This window comes from Perca fluviatilis, chromosome 17, assembly GCF_010015445.1.
Source record: "Perca fluviatilis chromosome 17, GENO_Pfluv_1.0, whole genome shotgun sequence".
Classification (NCBI taxonomy): domain Eukaryota; kingdom Metazoa; phylum Chordata; class Actinopteri; order Perciformes; family Percidae; genus Perca; species Perca fluviatilis.
The window spans coordinates 5952337-5975126 of NC_053128.1; the positions used below are offsets into that span (position 1 = coordinate 5952337).

Sequence of the window (22790 nt, forward strand, 5' to 3'; positions counted from 1 at the left end):
CCAGCTTCTCAAAAATAAGGATGTGCTGCTTGTGTGTTTTTTATGATTGTAAATTGAGTTTCTTTGGACAAAACAAGCAATTTGAAGATGTTATCTTTGCTCCACAAAACTGAGGGATGTTTTTCACTATTTTATGACATTTTATAGAGTAAACGAATAGTCTACTACCGTGCCATTGGCTCTCTAAGGCTGTTCTTAGATACAGCTAGAGCTTAACACGCGTCCGGTATACTCGCCGTGCGCAAATGTGACGTCATGGGAGTGCCGTAACTATTTATACTCGCATATTTATATCACTAGTTGCAGTCTTCTGCTGAACAGAGGTGTCGTTAATGAGGAAAGGCTGCCCACTTTGCTATTTCTACGGACTAGAAGAAGAAGAAAAAGGTAAACAATGGCAGAACTGGCAGCAGCATTGACGTCAATATCAATCATTCATATCAAGCCTTTTATTCACCATAAAAGAACTCCTCTTAACCCAGTAAGTTTACAAGAGAGACTTGCAGTCACTCTGAGAGTCCTGGCATCCGGTTGCCCTCAACCTCGTCCATGATTCCTGTTTCCGCTTTGTCGTGTGCTGCTGAAAAAAATAGGGATCTACGTCATTTTGACGTCACATTGGCACGCAACAGGTTGGCTGCGGCAACTGTAAAAAGGCCTTAATCTCACCATGCTGACATCCGGCACAATGATTATGTTGATGCTGATGTTGAGCTGGTGGCACACCTAACCTGTTTTGTTTAGTTCAAACTAACTCTGGACTCTGTTTGGGCTTGCTGTCAGCTCAACTTAGGGTTTGTCTGTGGTGTAAACACAAAGTAGACCAACTGTGTGAAGCACAAACTACTATCAGGGGCCATCCACACGGAGATGCTATTAGGGTTACTAGGCAAGCTTCTCCGTTTTTTGGTGAATTTCTGTAGCAGAAACAGAGCCACCTATAGGCCTGTAATATGAAATAGCGTGTTGAGTGATTTACAAATGGATCCGTTTGGACGCATATATTCTTGAAATGATGCCAGGGAAGACGGTGGAAAAAAAGATTGTTTTGGTACGTGTGGACTTGGCCTGAGTGTTTCCCCTAGGTTTAGCCTGGCGGGTTGGTTGAGGGTTGAAAGATTTATCAGTTTCTTTTTTAAATCTACATCACATCAGCATGAGTTGGATCAACCGCACACTTATTTAAAAGGAAAACACGTCACTCCCTTTTATTTCCTTACAAACAATGTAACAGTTAAAAGGCTATTTTTTTTAAACGTTTTAAAAAGTCTGGCGCAGTGCTCACTTGACATAAAACGATATGTTACATAACTTCCAGAAAACTTCACGGAGAACAATGAGGGCAAAACAGCATCACTGATCTGTTTTAACCAAATGTTCTCTGGTCCAGCTCAGCTAAAAACCAAACAACGCTGAATCTGTCAGCACTTTAGCAATCACTACTACAATTCACTTCCGAGCCGGTTTGTAACCAGTAGGCTACCAAGAACGTGTCAACTGATTGAGCAGTTTACATAACACACTCTACTCTCCTGCTGTTACAGACGTGAACTAACCGCAGACAGTTGCCTCGTTAATGGACTCATGGCAGTGTGTCGCTGCACAATGAATGTGGGGGAAACATTATGGATATTTGGTGTTATTTTTGGCATTTAAAAAAGATTTTTGACTTGTACACTTAAAGGGAAAACACTGACTATTAAATTCACCTGCTGATTGTGAACTGTCAAGAACGTGATCTTAGAGTGGGGTGTATATACTGTATATACACTCACCTAAAGGATTATTAGGAACACCTGTAAGATTTCTCGTTAATGCAATTATCTAATCAACCAATCACATGGCAGCTGCTTCAATGCAAAAAGGTGATCTAAGCAATTTTGAGCATGGCATGGTTGTTGGTGCCAGACAGGCTGGTTTGAGTATTTTACAATCTGCTCAGTTACTGGGATTTTCACACACAACCTATTCTAGGGATTCAAAGAATGGTCTGAAAACGGAAAAACACCCAGTATGCGGCGGTCCTGTGGGCGAAAATGCCTTGTTGATGCTAGAGGTCAGAGGAGAATGGGGCCGACTGATTCCAGCTGATAGATCAACTTTGACTCAAATAACCACTCGTTACAACCGAGGTATGCAGCAAAGCATTTGTGAAGCCACAACACGCACAACCTTGAGGCGGATGGGCTACATCAGCAGAAGACCCTACCGGGTACCAATCATCTCCTCTAAAAAATAGGAAAATGAGGCTACAATTTGCACAAGCTCACCAAAATTGGACAGTTGAAGACTGGAAAAATGTTGCCTGGTCTGATGAGTCTCGATTTCTGTTGAGACATTCCGATGGTAGAGTCAGAATTTGGCATGAACAGAATGAGAACATGGATCCATCATGCCTTGTAACCACTGTGCAGGCTGGTGGTGATGGTGGTGGTGTAATGGTGTGGGGAATGTTTTCTTGGCACAGTTTAGGCCCCTTAGTACCAATTGGGCATCGTTTAAATGCCACAGCCTACCTGAGCATTGTTTCTGACCATGTCCATCCCTTTATGACCACCATGTACCCATCCTCTGATGGCTACTTCCAGCAGGATGATGCACCATGTCACAAAGCTCGAATCATTTCAAATTGGTTTCTTGAACATGACAATGAGTTCACTGTACTAAAATGGCCCGCACAGTCACCAGATCTCAACCCAACAGAACATCTTTGGGATGTGGTGGAACAGGAGCTTCGTGCCCTGGATGTGCATCCCACAAATCTCCATCAACTGCAAGATGCTACCCTATCAATATGGGCCAACATTTCTAAAGAATGCTTCCAGCACCTTGTTGAATCAATGCCACGAAGAATTAAGGCAGTTCTGAAGGCGAAAGGGGGTCAAACACTGCATTAGTAGGGTGTTCCTAATAATCCTTTAGGTGAGTGTATGTGTGTGTAAAGCATATGAGTGTGGGCATGTTCTCTGATACCTTTTAAACACAGGTGTGTTTTGTATTTTAACAGTTCCTCATTAAAAAGTGAGTGAAATGCATTGACCACACAACAACTATCCCCCCATAATATTACAGTTCATATAATTATCTTTTTTATCCTGTTTTCTACCAGTTTGTCATTATTTATGATACCGTTGCATCTAAACTATTTAATTTTCATAATCAGTTTTTTCTTGGTGAGCTCAACATATTTTTAATTTGGTCTGGAACAAAGTAACAAAATAACTGTACAGTTGTGACCAAAGAAGTTCCCGTCCAGCCAGCTCAATGTGGTGATGGGGTCGGTTTGTTCTGACTATTATGATCAAATAATGTAAAATGTAGTCTTATAAAAAACAACAATTTTCTTTTTCTTAAGTCATAACTTTTGTGCCATGTTGAAGTGTGACTTATGACACCTTTTTTCATGAGAACTTGGAGAAAACAAAAACACACAAAAAATAAGCAGTAAGCAGTTACTACGAGTACTTTCGCGCCTGAGCTGTTTGGTCCGTTTTAACTGAACCCTGGAGCGTTTTGTGGGCTAGTCCCGTTCTCTTTGGGGTGGTGGAACTGATTTCTGTCTCTCTTTTTCCTCATGTCTTTTCACTTCACGTCATTCATCAAAACAGACAATAACTTTAACGCACACACACCCACTCATCAAAACAGACAATAACTTTAACGCTATTATTACACGCACACACACACACACACACACACACACACACACACACACACACACCAACACACACACACACACACACACACACACACACACACACACACACACACACACACACAGAGTAGCTCAGTCAGATAGCTGGCTAAAGTCACAGACCAATTAAAACTTCTGTTGACGAACCAAAGGTCAACTCTCCAGCCTGTGTGTGTGTTTGTGTGAGTGAGACACCAATGTAGTCTCTCAGGGAAGGATGTACTATCTTAAATGTCAAAATTATATATAAATAAAGAAAGAAGTGCAGTGTTTCTTTTCTCTGAGCTGGAATTTCCAGAGAGCAGCTTTAGTGGTTTAAAGGAGACATGAGTCACTGTTGTAGAGTGGACTTATGGTCCATTATTCGGTTTTTTTAAACTCTGCCTTAAAAGGGGCTGTACTCGATATTCAGAACAGCAGCAAACCAATATTTTTTTATTTGATGAATCTATCTCTTTCTCTCCAAGTGACCCTGTCTTTCTGCTTGAGCAGCACTGGTTGAAGCCTGAAAATATTGTAAAAAAATTAATAACATAACTAATTACACTGGTCGGACTGTCAAGCTCTGTTTCAGACTGATACCTCCGGTTCAGGCTGGTCCTCATCCTCAACACGTGCCTTTTTCAGTCGCGGAAAATACTTTTCAATATTCAACTGAATTGAAGCAGCAAACATTCAGTGTAAGAGTTAAAAAAATTACATATTATTTATAATAAGTTTATTTGATTCACCGTTGCTACATATAGTGTTTTGACCTCGACAACCCAACTGCATTTTATTGCAAACTTGCGTGTTCACGAGATAGATACCAACCTTTTGTGAACTTAAGACTTTCGCCAGCCGTCTTCTCTCGTTTTGATTGTGTGTGTGTGTGTGTGTGTGTGTGTGTGTGTGTGTGTGTGTGTGTGTGTGTGTGTGTGTGTGAGACGCGTGAGAGACCGAGAAGAGCAGGGAAAGGAAATGCAGCTGAACGAATACGCTGCATGTTTTAAATAGCGTTGATTGTATGGCGCACCGCCACAAATTAGTCTGTGTGGGAAACACTGATGTAATTCAGCCAGGAGGAGAAGTTGACTTCCATCCTCTTAAAATGACCCGTTTTGCAATGACCATACCTAGGGCTTGTTGTAAAGCGGAGGGAAGAGCCAGAGTCCTTGGAGCATCCCGGTATCACCAAGAGACAGCGACCAACACTGTACAAATGAAAAATATCAACCCACAACCTAGTGAGCTTAGAGCAGGACCAGAAAAGATGCCAGAGAGTTCCGTCAGCTGACTAACATTTATCACAGGTGGCAGAAACCGACGGGAAGATTCTATATGTAGTTTAGTCTTGCTAAAAAGTGCAACCGGTGAATTCAAATCAATTCAATCCAATCAATGACTTTAAACTGAATAAGCTGAAGTCTAGCATTAGTAGAGAATACCTTTATCCTGTTCAGCCCTTTCTCCCACAGCTCTTAAGAGATTACCTCACCAGTGTCCTTAATCCACACCTCCTTGATGTGGAGAGAGGAGGTTGTCATAAAAAAGAGGTTAACAAACCGAGAGATCAGATGTTTGGAGGTGGGAGGTTGGGTCGTAATTTCATAGAAGACGTGTTGTACTGGAATTGTATTAAGGAGAGGGAAAAATTCCTTTACAAAATTCCCAATTTGCAAATAAAAAAATTTACTGAAAGAAAGATTGAACTTCGCCTGAAGCTGAGCAAAAGAAGCAAAATGGTTATCAATGTAGAAATCCCTGATAGTTGATAAACCTTTATCTGACAAGTGCTTAAAAACGGCATCCATCAGCCCTGGCTTAAAACAGGGGTTCTGACATATAGTATGACAGACCTGGGAGACTCAGGACACCATTAATTTGCTTTAAAATTTTAAATAAGTTGTGCAAAACAAAGTTGTTTCATAGCGATTTTATTGTATTATTAGGTTTTGAAAATGAAATGGCCGTCAAGGAGGCACCAGTAATTGATACAACATTACCAGGTTCAATATCAGGCTAACTAGTGCCGAGCCTACAGGCCCAGATGAAGGCTGTGATAATAGTCTAACAGCTTAAAAATGGAAGAAGTGAGAAAAATTTTAAATTATGGAGCACTACCATTTTTAATGGCCAATTAACGAAAGGGGAAGAAGTTTCCATCCATGCAAATAATTAAGTTTAAAAATAAGTTTTGGATTTTTGGAGATATTAATCCCCAAATAAGAAAAATGGTAATTGGAAATTCAGGAGGGCAAATTGTTTAGAAAACTAGAATTGAGGCATAAAAACAGATTCCCCCCAATTTATGGTGAATCCAGAGAGTCATCCAAAGCGGTCTATCAGATTAAGAAGGGGTGTAAGGGATGTCCTCGCATTTGAAAGAGTCAAAAATCACATCAGCCGCTTACAGCCCTATGGTACAGTCGGATATGCCACATCGTATACCAAAGATTTGGGGGCTGGCTCTGATGGCTATGGCCAGCAGCTCAAGAGCTAGCGCAAAAAGCATTGACAAGAGGCAACAGTCTTGCCTGGTGCCGCGATGCAACGGGAACGGGAGGACCTTTCATGATACATTAGAACAGAAGATTGGGGACCACCGTTAAGCATTTTTAATATAGTCCTAACGTTCAACCCAAAACCAAATTTCTCGAGAGCAGCAAACATGTATCTCCCTTCTACCTGATCAAAAGCCTGCCGGGCATCTAGTGAGATACCCCCAAGTGCCAATGTGTTTATTTTGCCGGTTAATCGGACTTTCACAATTATTTTTTGGTTGGAGTTAAGCAGACTTAAGGAATGATAGGATTTGTTTCATCTCTGTCCTTTTTCAAGAGGACACAAATATGGGCAAATTACCTTTTTTTTCTCTGAGAAATTAATCATCTGGAACAAGAGAGGGACGATAACATCACTATGCATCTTATAAAATTCTATCTCAAAGCCATCTGGGCCTCAAGCTTTGTCGTTGGGCAAAGAACGGATGGCATTTTTGATCTCCTCCATAGTAAATTCAGAGTCCAGTTCCCATCTCGAAGGCTCTGAAAGAACTGGAATATCTAATATATGGAGAAAAGTAGTAATATCTGAATCAGTAGCAGTGGATCTAGAGGTGTATCATTACTATAAAATTAAAAAAATCTGTCGTTAATCTGTTGTGATCAGTTAATAGTGGTCCAGTGGCTGAAGAAATTTTATGTATTGCCCATCAGCTTGGACGTCCTTCAGCTGCCTGGCAAGCAATTTATCAGCCTTCTCACCTAACTCTAAATGCTTCTGCTTTAATTTGCGAATATAGTTCCCAACCAAGAATATGGTTGTATTCATATTTTACTTTTAAAATGGAACTAAGGGTGTCTTCAGAACCTGTGTCTCGGTAAGAGTCCTTTCAATATGCTAGTTCGGCCTCAATGTCCATTAAACGCCTAAGCGTGGCCCTTTTACGAGATGATTGAAACAATATGATATGACCTCTTATAAAGACTTTTAAGGGTTCTCACAAAGAGACTGCGCCATTGTCATTTATGAGCAGAAAGTCTGCAATCTTGGCTGAAATGTAGCCGCTAAAAGAATCATCTAAATATAGAGAAGGGTTCAATTTCCAATTATTTTGAGGGGCATAAAGTCAGTTGTCATTGAGAGAGGTCCATTGTCAGAAATTAAAATTAGTGTAATGGAAATTAGTCTAGAGACAACCAGCATATAGTCAATTCTAGTAAAGCTACCGTGCACAGGGGAGAACAAAGAATATTGCCTCTCTAAGGGGTACTGAGGCCTCCAGATGTCAACCAGTCATGAGATTTGGCAAGATTAAGAACATGGACGGATTTCAATGATGGGGCCACTTTCGAGTAGGATCTATCCAACAGGGGTTAAAAGTAACAATTAAAATCCCCATCGACTATTATATTATGATTGTTATATTCAGGACCAAGGTTAAACTTACTGAAGAATTCGGGACTATTACAATTAGGAGCATACATATTTAAGAGAGCTAACGGAACTGAATTGGTTGGATATGGGTCTCCTGTCCCCATACCCCTACAATTCCAAGAAGTAGAAGTGATGTGGCTCATTCCTTACCTAATTGAGAATTGACATGGATCTAAATAGAGGGACAAAAAGTATATATTGACATATGACACATAGAGAGCTGGCAGTACGTTGAGTAACCGCAACGACAATAGAACAAGAAAAAAAAAACAGACCCGCTGAAAAAAACTAAGCAGTGCATCCCACTGGTTGGCAAGGAGGCAGCTGGATAACAGAGCCAGCCAAACGGCACACAAAAAAACCCACTTACACCAGAGCACTGTACGCATCTTTAGGATATTAACTAACCTTAAACGTGCACACTCAGGAATATACTTAATGTAAGAAATATTCAGATCATACATTTAGTAGGATATGTGGGAAGATTGTACAACCGATGCAGCATATAAAACATAAAAAAAGACAAGAAGAAGAAATGACCACCGGGTTTGCCAGCCAGTTTTGATAATACCTGAGGATAATAAATTAGGGTGTGGCGGGGCTTATTATATTATATATTCACCAAAGTAAATGCAGCATGTTACGGCATACACTCCTCAAACACAAACATTGTGCTGCTTAATATTCAATTAAAATACATATTTTTTTAAAAAGAGGAAATATAACCGCCTCGTTTAACATGAGTCCTGTCAACCTGAAGTAATGGGAGGCCACAAATATGGCATTTAACGCCATGCATGAATTGTTTGTACATGAGGCGTACTGTAGAAAAAGTCCCGGAGGATACAAAGTGCGTCAAAATAAAAACAAAAGGAGCAATTCCCACTTCCCAGTGCAAATATGTTTTACAACCTTAACATTCAACCACTGTAAAGTTACATTTCAATGGAAAAGTGCTAGATCGGCACATCAATCATGTGGCTGCTTAGGGAAAGTGAAGTCATAAAGATAATATGTAATGTTACCAATAGTTAGGATTTGTCTACTGGGTCTAAAGAGTTGGCAAACTGTCCGGCTTCAGCCGGTAAATCAAATGTCTTAGTTGTGTAGTCGACATGGAGCTTGGCTGGGAAACGCAAAGAACACTTAACACCAGATTCGGTTAGCTGCCTCCTCATGTTAAAGGCCCATCGCTGTGATGAAACCTCTGCCATGGAGTCAGGGAATATGGAGACTATCTCGCCATGGTAGCGCAGGGGTGCATGCTGATGACTGAGCCGCAGTATGTTGATCACGTCTCGATCGCTGCGGACCTCGGCAATGATGACCTGCGGCCACTCGTTAGGCTTCGGTGGGCTCGGTCTATTGTTACGGGCCTGCTGAAGTTGTCTTGGCCGAGTACCTCCGGAATCAACTTTTAAACAAAGTCAGTAGTGCTCCTTCTTACCATGCCCTACATGCAGCTTTGTATAAAATAATGCATTTACAGAGAATGGTAATTCATGGAAATGAGAATTGCAATAATATTTTTAAGGCCACTCGTTGAACTGTGAGCTCGGTTTAAATCAGTTATTTCAATTTTCAAACAAAGACACACCATTTATATCACATTTCATCTATTAAGTGTGCTGCATTTGAAAGCAGTTAAACAAATCCAAGTTCCCGTCATCACGACAGTAAGCCATATTTCCATATATCCAACAGAAAACACTGATCACAAACTGATCCAAACAGAGAGCTCAACACACAGGGTGAAAAGAGGAGCTGCAGTAATGTGCAGGACAACATATAATATATGGTGTTTTCTGAAAATTAAACCCCATAAACCTATTCTGGTACAACCTCTAAATACAATTATGAACCTGAAAATGAGCATAATATGAGCACGTTAATTCAGTCAGCCTTCTAACAATTCAAACAAACCAACATTTTTTTTTTTAACCGTTTTGTACACCATCTTGTCTGTGTGCCCTCAGAGGATCAGAGGTTCACTTGTCAGACTCGGATGATCTGATCTTCCCTGATGGAGTAAACCCCGCCCACCTGGGCCTCCCAGCACAGAAAACAAACGCTATGAATTATTTAGTATCTGAACAGCGCTTAGTTCAGCTGGTACAGTTTGACTTTTATAGTTTGACTTGGAATCCATTTAGCTCAGCATTCCGTCTCCTCTTCTGTTGGGTGCGTCCTTTTTCTCCTCTTCTTATCTTCCACCAGATAACCTTTGTGTTGTTTCTTTTTCCCCTCTTGTGTGTTTTTCCTGCCATGACTGCTCATAATCACAGCTCCTTTCTGAAAAGGCCAACACACAACAGCTGCAATTTTTCCTCTCTGTTCTATCCTAAATACATCACTCAGCCTCCCACCTCTGTGTCATTTCTCACTCATATCTACTCAAATTACGGATCAAACCCACCCACTATCGTGTGTGTGTGTGTGTGTGTGTGTGTGTGTGTGTGTGTGTGTGTGTGTGTGTGTGTGTGTGTGTGTGTGTGTGTGTGTGTGTGTGTGTGTGTGTGTGTGTGTGTGTGTGTGTGTGTGTGTGTGTGTGTGTGTGTGTGTGTGTGTGTGTTTTGTGTGTAATGACAGATAATGACCATGAAATGTCACTATCAACACAAACATTACACCCAGTCAGCCCCCGAGGCCTGTACTATGAAGCAAGATTTGGCGTTAACGAGGTAACTTCAGGTTCAACCCAGGGTTTTGTGGATCACTTGTTACTTATACTTATGCTGAACACCTACTAGAGAGAGAGAGAGAGAGGCTTATCTGTGAATGTGTTTGTCACATGAAGGAAAAAATAAAACTGAGCTGAAATAATTTTTTCGATCAACAGAAAATGAATTGGCCACAATTTGCTTAACTGAAATTGTCAGACATTGTCTGTTTACACTATCTCAAATTTAAGGATTTGCTAGTTTTCTGTTAGTATATATGTATATGTATATGTGTGTGTGTGTGTATATATAGTTGTAAATTAAATATCTTTGGGTTTTCGACTGTGTCTCAGACAAAACAAGACAGACATAATACACTTTTATACGTTTCATACACAAAATGCAACTTAATTGGCTCTAGAGTAATGACTGAATAGAAACAGTTATAACATGGGGGGGGGATACAAACAACAAAGAAAATAATGTAAAAATCTTTTCAAGTTTTTGCAGAAGTTAGATAAAGAATAGCAAATGGTAAAAGTAAGTAAAACCAGTGCGTTATATTTGCATCATTATTTCATGACACATTCACATAAATACCCCTCCAACCTCAGGACTCAGCTCCTTGGGCTGGGTATCCATTGGCAATACTGTACGGAGTTTCAGTGCTGATATCAAAATTATATTTTGTTACTATTGGCTGGATTGTTGTGAAATTTGCAGTAGCACGCTACTGCATTTAAAGTGAGCACTAGCTGTGTCAATTAACTCACCTGCTGTCATGAGTCATCCCCACACCTCTCTCCCCTGCCGCTGAATGCAAACCATGCCCACCTCCACAGAGCCGGTCTACCAGATGTCTGTTATTCCAAGTTAAACAGGTGGAAGCATGTAAATCAGTGAGTACGCTTACATGCAAACAAATATTCCACTATTATTCCGAATATGACAATATTCAGAATTTGACGCAGGTCACGTAAACAGCATATTCCGTTTTGGATAGTCCGAATAAGGCCTTTTCCCGAATTTAGCTTTTTACGATTAAGACATGGGATATGACGATATTATTCAGGCTTTCATGGATATTATGAATATATTTGGATATTAGTGGAATATCCACTTTCGTTAGCCATATAAACAGCTTAGTTGGAATATCGTCTATTTCGGAATAAGGGCAAAAAGCGGAATATTATATGGCATGTAAATGTAGTTACTGCTTCATAGAAATATTCTGTGTGTGTGTGTGTGTGTGTGTGTGTGTGTGTGTGTGTGTGTGTGTGTGTGTGTGTGTTGTTGTGTGTTGTGTGTGTGTGTGTTGTGTGTGACTGTTCGTTGGACTCCAGTGGTGTTTGCCAGAAGGGCCCTGCAGGACAATGACCTTTAGACCTACTGCCCAGGAGCTATAGGACTGTGTGTGTATGTGTGTGTGTATGCTTAGATAAGACATTTCATTGAAAAAACAGACTGTGCGTTTGTGTCTCTGTTTTTGCTATATACTCTACTGCACTAAGGAGATATAGAGAATTTGTTAAGACAGAAAATTCAGATTCATCAACACCAAACATGGTCAGTTGTAGCTTCTCTGTCTGCGTGGGTTCACAGCCTCAGATATAATATTAGGTCAATGTCTGTGTTTAGGCTAACTGCCTTTAGATGGCAGTGTTCATCCACTGAAAACACACACACACACACACAAACACACAAACACACACAGTGCAAACACACTCGGACTGAAAAATAGGAATGAGGCACAAATGTCTTGCCTTTTCCCAGGAAAAAAATCCAAGACCTAACAAAACAAACTGTTCACTGAGGCCAGTTCAAAGTGTTCCTAGGTAAAATGTCAGCAAGCTTTCACTATCTATATTTACCATAGTGCAGACACAGTGTTCTATTGGCAGTCTTTGTGGAAAAGATATGAACTAGAATCAAAAAGCTCTTTAAATGAATAAATAGATTAACTTTGTACAGGAGGCATAGCAACAAAGTGGTAGTTGCATTGTGTGGATCGAGTACACATGCATTTACGCGCACACACACACACACACACACACACACACACACACACACACACACACACACACACACACACACACACACACACACACACACACACACACACACACACACACACACACACAGTCCCAGCTGCAGGTGTCTCGGCCAGTCAGGGCTCTCCACAGCTAATTATTGTCCCCTCTCTGTCTCTCACACAGTCCCATCCAGTTGTATTCAATGATCGTTAATGGCATGAAAGGTTAAAAACTGTTTCCTAAACCAGAAAGTGCAACACGGACAAATACTAATTAGTTAAATTAAAGTAACCATATGGTGAAAACACCTAAATCTGAAGTATAGCCAGACATACAGAAACAAATTATAATGTTCTTTATTGCTAACCACTGCTTTAGCATTACAATACCCGACTACAATCAAATTGTAGTCGGGTACAGTATTGCTAAAGCAGCAGGTCTACAATGTTAACATAACTAGTGCTAAAACAATTAGTCAATTGATTGATTGACCTGTCGAGCAAAGTTATTTATGGATCCAGCTTCTCCAGTGTGAGTATTTTCTGTTTTTTCTGTTTTGTGTCATCAGAAACGGATTATCTTTTGGATTGTTGACTGGACAACACATTCATCGAATGTCAACCAGCGAAGCTCACTTTTTTTTGTAACAGAACATACAGTACATTGTTACAATTTAAATGCAACTAAAACTGGAAAAATACTGTTTTTATTGATCTTGTATGTTGTGTCAACTCGCACTACACAATTTAATCTGCAGTGTATTCAAAGTAAGAATAAAAACGAAAAATATGATGCCGCAGATGTCTAAAACATAGTGTCTAATGCAGTGTAGTTCAGTTTAATATCACAGCAGTCTCAAGCCCGATCCTTGGCTAAAATTAGGACGTATGGTGTCTGTCCAGCTTAAGACTACCTAGACACATAATTCCTCTTGCAGAAGGAAACCGTTGCAAGAGTTTAGAATAGCAAATACAAAACCCTTCATGAAACACAGATTCAAATCTAGTTTGGCCCTTTTTTCCCTCTTTATTTCCTCACTTGTTCTTTTCTTAATCATCCCCCTCTCGTTTTCCTTCCTCTGACTCTTAACAGGATCACAGTTTTCTGATTGCAGTCATCAGGTCATTAACATGTAAACAAAAAGTACTGTTCTACATAAAACTCTGTGCAGCTGTCTCTGCTAATACAATTAAATTGAGCGGTGTGGAAGTATCAGTGGCAATTACAGCTTGTGTGTAAGGTAATCACTAACATAGCCATCCACAGATACAGTTTATCCCAAATGATTCACTGTGCCATATGTATGTTTAACATTAAAACATGATTTATAAAATCATGCCAACAATTATTATTTTAATAGCACTAAAAAGGTATGTATAAAGGCTTTAGGCTGCCCTCCACAAATCCTGAGACAGACATGTTTTCTTCAACTACAGACCAGTAACTCTGCTTCCACAATTCTCACATTATAATATTTTAAGCAGCAATCAATATGGTTTTAGATCCAAGCAATACACAGCAATGGCACTTGTGTAATTAACTGAAGAAATATTCACTGCAATTGATAAGAAACAGTATTTAGTAAGCATCTTTGTTGACCTCAAAAAAGCATTCAACACCATAGACCATACCATACTCCTTAACAAACTTAGCAAATACGGAATCAGAGGGGAGGCACATCAATGTGTAGCAAGTTACTTAGAAACTAGAAACATTATTACATACATTATTATGTTCAGATAAATAACATAAAATCTGAATCATGTAATAATACGTGTGGGGTACCTCAGGGGTCCATTCTTGGACCAAAATTGTTTAATTTGCATATTAACGCTCTTGTATCCAAACTGCTTAAGTGTATTCGGTTTGCTGATGATGCAACTTTATTTTATCCTGGGACAACCATAACACAGGTTTTGGGCTTGGTTGATTATTAGAAAAACTGAAAAAAAGGGTTTGATATAGATAAATTAAAAATAAACTTTATGATATATAGCAAACAAGGCAATTATTTTGATGCAACAATATATAGAGATGGTGTTGAAATTCATAGTGTTAGGTGTCATAATAGATGAGAATCTGAATTGGAAATCACATAAATTACACAAAGGTGAAAATATCTAAATCAATCTCTGTTACACAAAGTTAAAGAATAATTAGATAATAAAGCATTGTTCATTTTATATAATTCAGTGATTGTTTCATATCTGACCTACTGTGTGGAAGTCTGGGGAATTGCTTGGAAAACATACACTAATTCAGTTTTCATTTTACAAAAAAGAGCCATGAGAATCGTCAGTAGAAGTCGATACAGACATTTGTCAAATCCATTGATTGTTCAGTTAAAGTTGTTTCAGGATCTAGTAGATAACAGTATTCTTCAAATTATGTATGAAGGGCACAAAAGAATTTTGCCTGCCAACATTCAGAGAAGGTTTGAAAAAAGAGAAAGTCATTACATTTTCAAAGGAACTGAGATATCTAAAAAAAGAAAAAAAACAAAAAACGAGATACAGAACCAATCTGAGGGAACGTTTCATCACAGTAAAAGGTTCAGTTTATGGAACAATTTCAACAGTGAAACCAAAGAATCTAAGACAAAGCAAATATGTTAATTCAGTTTTTGTTCTGTTCTTTTGTGACTGGTAAGGGGGAAGGGAAGAGTTTTATTATTTAATTATTTGTTTTGTTAATATATGTTTTGTGAAAGAGGGGCAGATTATATATAATTAATCTTTCTGCTCCTTTTCATTCAGGACTTTACATTTTTTGTTTGCATTAAGTTGTTTGTTTAATAAATGAAAAAAACATATATAATAAATAAATGTAATGGTTGGCTCTGGCCAGGAGAGACATGTTGGAGTTTGTGGCTGCGTGCTGTGTGAATTGTAAAGGGGCATTTCACCAGTTTTACTCATCAAGATCAGTTTGCTCTTCATGGTTAGTCCTACTTAACCTGTGAATAGCTGTATTATGTCTTCTGTGGCACTGGAGGAGTTTGTCAAGTCTGAGAAAGTAACCCTAATGATGTAATTGTGATGTCATCAGTTATTGCTATCTCAGTTTGGGATTGGATCATGGCGTTTGAAAGATGTGGGCGTTAACCATGCAAGGAAAGACTAACTAAAACACTATCCAGTTGCATTATGGGAAATGTTAGAGCTTGGGCTGTTCTGGGAACTAATAGTCAGAATAATAGCTGCTTTCATTTTGACCATTATTATTTTTTTAATCTGTCTCTCTTCCAGGGCAACCTGCCGAAATACTCCCATAATGCCCTTGTGGTCCAGGCGATGAAGACCAACATGACAGACCCTGACATGCATGTGCTGTTCTTCGACGTGGAGGCGGTGATCATTCAGCTGCTGACAGAGGAAGCACAGAGACCGAGCCCCACGCTGGTGTCTCCAGAGACGCTGCAGAAGAGCCAGGCTGGGGCTGATAAGGGGGGCTCCTTCCTGGCCAACAAGATCTTCAAGCAGGTCAGTAAACCTAAAGGAAAAGAAGGGAAAATTCATTGGTCCTAAACAATCAAAATCAGCATGTAAATTGGCTAATAAAGGTTATAACGCTAGGACGTGTTGTCTGAATATTTTCAGGATTTTATTTAGTGACTTATTTTTACTCTTATGCTTTTCTTTTACAATTTTCTTTTTTTAATAATATAATAAATTATTAAAATAAATAATAAATAAAATTGTCCCCTGTCTAAACCAGGTGAAGGAAACGATGAAGGAGACCATCAAGGAGCACCTGTTAGATGAAGACGAGGAGGAGGAGGAAGAGATGAGGAGGCGGGAGGAGAAGTCCAAGTCTCTAAGTCTGCTGGAGTACAACCTAACGATGGACACGGCCAAACTCTTCATGTCCTGCCTGCACGCCTGGGGTCTCAACGAACATCTTGACGGCATCTGTCTGGAGCGACTGGGCATGCTCAGACCGCACTGCCCCATCTCCTTTGGCCTGATTTCCAGAGGAGGTCACATGTCCCTTATGCTGCCTACCTTCAAGGTACTTTGATCAGTATCCATCAGGCTGATACAGACCCCTGTCAAGCTAAACAATCCTGTATATGCCTCTATATTACAAGATACCAAAGCAGAAATATATAGAGCACAGTAAAAAAAAGTTGTATCAAACAAAGATAATAGAGCACAAAGAAGAAGAATAAAATCATTGTATGTCAATTTATTTTCTGATTGTAAAGTAATCTGTGCCAATTTTGGTAGTTTACATTGATTACCTTTCACTTACGTTTATGTATGACTTAAGCTGCTGTGATGTGAGGATTTTTTTTTTTAAACCATTTTTTGACTTAAAAAGATGATAAGAAGACTAACTGATAATGAAATTAATCATTACTGCCCTAAGTACTAAATGACACTAGGTACTTATTTCCAAACTAATAATGAATAACATACAGTAAATGATGGGATGATGTTGTAAGCCTTTTCCATACATTCTTATAGGTTATTATATTCCAACACCCCAGTTGTAATTACTATTACTAGTGTTATTTTGATTTTATTCATGTAGAACTTCAACTTCAGACATGACAGTTATAACAGTATTAGTAACTGATTTTTTAACACAATTTTGTAGCACCTTTATGGAGCGAGTGTCATAAAGTACTTCACCAGTCAATGAACACAACTAAACACCAACAAATAACAAACTGAGACCATGCACAGAGCATCAGGTCTATCTGTCAGATCCTGTTTAAAATGTTCACATTTTAATCAGTGAAGTGGGAGATGACCGCTAACACACTCTGTAGTCTATAGTGTCCAAGCTCAGTAAAACACACTCATGTTGACCTGTATTTCCAGGGTCCCTGGTTGATTTGTCTGCCTCTGTTTCCCAGGAGTCCTTGCTGCGTCAGTTGTCCCTGGCGACGGGTCTGAAGCTGACTCTGACTGACATTGTTGGGAAGGGGACGTACGGCGTTTCAAGGGCCGTCACCACACAGCACCTTCTGTCTGTAATTTCACTGGCCAACACTCTGATGGGCATGACCAACGCCACCTTCGTCGGAGAGCACATGAAGAAAGCACCAGTCAGGTAACGTGGTGCGCGCACACACACACACACACACACACACACACACACACACACACACACACACACACACACACACACACACACACACACACACTCACACTCCACAAATGGATGATAATGTTGCTCTGTGTTGACTGGATGTGGAAGGCAACTGTTTGCTCACATGTTAGCAGTCTTGTATAAAGTACTTGAAAGCAATACTTGAGTAAAAGTACAAGTATCTTACCAGAAAATAAGTTTTTTTTAAGTCACTTTTTAGAATATTACTTGAGTAAAAGTCTTAAAGTATCTGATGTTTACTGTACTTATGTATCAAAAGTAATTTTCTGATTTTAAATGTACTTAAGTATTAAAAGTAAAAGTAAAGAAAACTTTTAATTATGGCCAAAGGTGTGTAACGTTATCTTCATCACCACTGTCGTCGGGGTGGTCATTGTCTGTTACCATGGCGGCAGTGCCTGCAGCAGGTGCTTTCATGACACTATCAGTCATTATGCTTCCTCATCTTCTTCTTTAGTTTTGGCCTTTTTTGGCCTGGTTTATTTTATGTTTATTTAAATTTTTTAAATCACCAACTGGAATGGAGCGTGCAGTAACTTGTAATCTAAAATTAAATAAAAAAGAGGTTTTCCTATTCCTTTCAATACAGTCAGAACTTTCTTTGAGCAGCATCTAGTGGCCGTTAGAAGCAGCTCTGACTTCAGCGCTCTGGGTAAAAAAACTTGGCATCAATTTTGAGATTAATGGACATCCGTTAATGAAATTTAACCTGGCTTCAGTATCTTTGGAGCACTGCCCACAAAACCAGAACCATTTGGTTCAAACACAGACATGTTCCTTAATAGTGCGGCTTGTAGATGTATGTATAAAATAGAACGTCTTAACCTGAGCTCAACATATCTGGATTCACCAGGCAGAAAAACACCGCCCTGATTTATCATCAGTGATTCCAGCTGAAAAACTAATATAACAACCCGAACAAACGCAACAGAAACTGAATTCAAAGCACATAACACAGACGCTGTTCACATGCACAATGATACCAGCAGCAGCAGCTGAAGTTCAACTACTGTCAAGTTGTGAAGTCTGTGAAGCAGATTGTTTAGTCTGTCTGAGCTCTCATTGTGCCCTGAAAGATTTAACACGGAGGTTGAGGTCCTGCTGCTGTAACACCAACACATCATTTCATAATTTCTTCAACCCTGCAGGGGAGGGCGAGCAAGGAAGAGTCAGGGAGGAAAACACAAAGCAAGAGAAAAAGTTTTTTTTTTTAAAGGGAGAAAGGTGGTGATATGGTTGTTTGTATCAAAGTCCTCTGACTTTTATCTCACTTGTTTTCAGTCTATAATTTAGTTATCTTTGTGTTTTATAATCTTTGTTAAAAATCTAAATAATAAAATAACTGGCTAATGTATTTAGCCTCTGTACATGTTTAGCCTTTCAGTGGTTTCAAGTTAATGTTGTACCTTAAAAGCCACTTAAACGTCTGCTAAAATTGAGGTGAAATTAGTACAATTTGGAAAGGAATTCCGTTCCTTAGTGGAGTCTTGTGATTACTGTAACTAAGCCTGACATTACCATACCAAATCTCAAATGTGAGTTAGTCTGAAACCTCTCTGTACGATTTCAAAGGGGCGTTTTCAGACGTAGACCAAAATGCCTCTGGGCACAATTCAATAGACTTGCAACGAAACCTGTGATTTAGCGCTGAGTGACCAGTGACCAAGTCCGCCTGTTGTAGATGACCAATCACAGGTGAGTAGTACCAGCCAATCACAGCACATTAGGGTGGGGCTAGGATGGGAAAAAATAACATGTAAACAGACTACAGCGTGAAGAGATGAGGTGGTATATTATGAGTTGGTATTTTAATACCAAATTATGCCAAATCCTCTCAGAAGTTAAGAGTTGTTCATGTTCACTAATATTTTTGGTCTGTCTTCGACCATAGGAATATCATATATCAATTTTGAAAATGGGCATTGTTCCTCTTTAAGGTCAAGACTCACTTCAAGTCTCAATTCAGTTGCGACAAGTCCGAGTCAAGTCTCAGGTCTTGTCAAAGCCAGTCTCAAGCTTTCAGTGGCGGCAACCATGTTTCCTGTTTAAAGGAAACCAACAACAAAACCACGGTCTGTTTGTGGTGGGATCTTTCTTCTCATTCTGCTGTGCCATGATGAGAAAATTACATGTTTCAACTTAATCAAAATAGGCTAGAGGCAGACGGAGCTGATAAACAGGAATTGGCATTTAGAACATTAGAAACAAAGAGCATCACAGCAGGAGGACAGGGTGGGCCGCACAGCCTGGAAACCTTTTCAAATGTTTTTATTACTTTCTCAGAAACAAAGAAAAACTTCTCTTTTGTGGTATGTCCTGAAAAGAAATGTTGATTGTGCATCTACAGATGTAAGCTGAAGACTTCTTTATAAAACTTCTATCTGGCTGTCTCCACTTCGACACTCCAAACCAGCACTTGTGAATATTTGAAAATCTTTGGCTTTTTCATGTCTCCCCCACCTCCCCATCATACATTTATGACAGCAGAAAAGCTTCCTTCCTTGTATGCTGGAGTTTGAAAAGAAGTGCTCCTCAACTCTTAGGGTTTGAGTATTTCATCACAACAACCACAACAGCACCCCCTTCACCAGGCCCGGATTGGCTAATCGGGAGAACTGGGAGAATTCCCGGTGGGCCGGTCTGTTTTTTGGTCGCTAAGGCCGGCGTTTAGTCATGGGTTAGGGTTAGGTAGTTGAAATATATCATTGATGCTGTCCCTAGGCTGCCTGCACTCGGATCCCACTCTTTTATTTATTTATTCTTGCAGCCCACTGTTCTCTATCATGCAGCCTACTACAGAGTGCAGTCTGGTTATTATGACATGCCATGTTTTGACTCCTCCAACGGCACCTTGCTCAAAAAACAAACAAACTTCAGTCAGTGGTGCTTGTTACGATGCGAATGCGACATGCGAGCAAAAAGAAGCTATACAAATGGATAACAGCAAGAGCAAAGGTGGCGCCGAAAAGGCGAGGAGCTCTAGAAAGCGTGAGAGAGTGAAACGCCAAATAGTGACTATGAGACTGGTAGGCTAAGCTAGTTAGGAGCAGTGCAAGATGCTAGCAGCCGTGCAAAACACAATACAACGTTGCCTGCAAACCAGCGTTCATGTTTATGAATCAAACTTTTTCTTATAGCTCCTCAGCAGCAGCCACTAGTCCAGTTTTCTGCTAACAGTGAAGAGCCAAGCAGCAGCCATGAGCCCAGAACTCCAGAGTGGGCAGGTAGGATTGCTCATAAGAACTAGAATTAAAATGGAGTATGGTGTAGACCTGAAAAAGCTAATCAATGACGCCATACGATTCACACTAATGAAACATACTTGACTTGATCAGAAAGCTTTCTAAAAAGGGGAGATTTGTGCTGAGAAGTATGAGACTTTAAAAAAAATGTGATTTAGTGTCAATAGCAGAGCCAGTAGTGTATAACCATGGCCTCAGATTTAGAGGTGCTGATCCTCATCCCAGCCACTTCACACTCTGCTGCGAACCGATCCAGTGAGTGCCGAAGGTCACAGGCTGATGATGCCATCAGGACCACATCATCTGAAAAGAGCAGCGATGAGATCCCCAGCCCACCGAACTGCAACCCCTCCCCACCCCGACTACGCCTTGATATCATGTCCATAAATATTACAAACAGGATTGGTGACAAAGCACAGCCCTGGCGGAGGCCAACCCTTACCTGAAACAAGTCCGACTTACTGCCGAGAACCCGGACACAGCTCTTGCTTTGGTCGTATAGAGATTGGATGGTCCTGAGAAGAGACCCCCTCACCCCATACTCACGCAGAACCTCCCACAGTATCTCCCGGGGGACCTGGTCATACGCATTCTCCAAATCCACAAAACACACGTCGACCGGATGGGCATACTCCCAGGCTCCCTCCAGGATCCTTGCGAGACTGAAGAGCTGGTCCATTTTTCAACGGCCGAACCCTCCTTTCCAGCACCTTGGAGTAGACTTTACCAGGGAGGCTGAGAAGTGTGATACCCCTGTAATTGGCACACATTTTGAAAAGGGGAACCACCACCCCGGTCTGACACTCCTTTGGCACTGTCCCAGACTTCCACGCAATGTTGAAGAGGCGTATCAACCAAGACAGCCCCTCCACACCCAGAGCCTTGAGCATTTCTGGATGGATCTCATCAATCCTAGGGGCTTTGCCACTGTGGAGTCGTTTGACCACCTCAGTGACTACCGCCTGGGAAAACAATCCCCCATCATCCTCCAACTCTGCCTCTAGTCGGATTCAGGAGTTCCTCAAAGTGCTCCTTCCACCGCCCTATTACCACCTCAGTTGAGGTCAACAGTGTCCCATCCTTACTGTACACAGATTGGATGGTTCCCCTCTTCCCCCTCCTGAGGTGGCGAACGGTTTTCCAGAAGCACCTTGGCGCCGACCGAAAGTCCTTCTCCATGTCTTCTCCAAATTTCTCCCACACCCGCTGCTTTTCCTCTTTCATGGCAGAGGCTGCAGCCCTTCGGTACCCTGCAACTGCCTTCGGAGTCTTCTGGGATAATATATCCCGAAAGACTCCTTCAGTCGGACGGCTTCCCTGGCCACCGGGGTTTGTGGGTTACCGCCCCTTGAGGCACCTAAGACCCTAAAACCACAGCTCCCCGCTTCAGCAATGGAAACTTTGAACATTGTCCACTCCGGTTCAATGCCCCCAGCCTCCACAGTGATGCACGAAAAGCTCCGCCGCAGGTGTGAGTTGAAAGTCTGTCGGACAGGGGCCTCCTCCAGATGTTCCCAATTTACCCGCACTACCCGTTTGGGCTTACCAGGTCTGTCCAGAGTCTTCCCCCACCCCCTGACCCAACTCACCACCAGATGGTGATCGGTTGACAGCTCCGCCCTGTCTTCACCCGAGTGTCCAAAACATACTGCCTCAGATCAGATGAAACGATTATAAAATCGATCATTGAACTTTGGCCTAGGGTACACTTATGAGCATCCCTATGTTCGAACATGGTGTTCATTATAGACAATCCATGACTAGCACAGAAGTCCAACAACAAACAACCACTCAGGTTTTGATCAGGGAGGCCGTTCCTCCCAATCACGCCTCTCCATGTGTCTCCATCATTGCCCACGTGCACATTGAAGTCCCCCAGCAGAACTATGGAGTCCCCATTCAGGACTCCACTCAAGGTCTCCAAGAAGGCCGAATACTCCGAACTTTTGTTTGGTGCATATGCACAAACAGTCAGAGTTCCCCAAGCGCCGCGCGTGGGGAGGCGACCCTCCTCCCACCGTAGGTAAACTCCAACGTAGCGGCGCTTAGCCGGGGGCTTGTGAGTATCCCCACACCCGCACGGCGTCTCACACCCTGGGCAACTCCGGAGAAGAAAAGAGTC

The 22790-nt window shown here is 40.9% G+C and overlaps 1 protein-coding gene across 1 annotated transcript in view; it reads left to right on the forward strand.

Moving 5' to 3' along the window:
• Positions 1 to 22790, forward strand: part of LOC120545634 (WD repeat-containing protein 7) — a 151384-nt gene that overhangs the window by 31677 nt on the left and 96917 nt on the right. The window contains exons 16-18 of the mRNA XM_039780167.1: positions 15554 to 15787; positions 16023 to 16316; positions 17170 to 17366. Of these exons, the coding sequence (XP_039636101.1) occupies positions 15554 to 15787; positions 16023 to 16316; positions 17170 to 17366 (725 nt within the window). The remainder of the gene's footprint in view (positions 1 to 15553; positions 15788 to 16022; positions 16317 to 17169; positions 17367 to 22790) is intronic.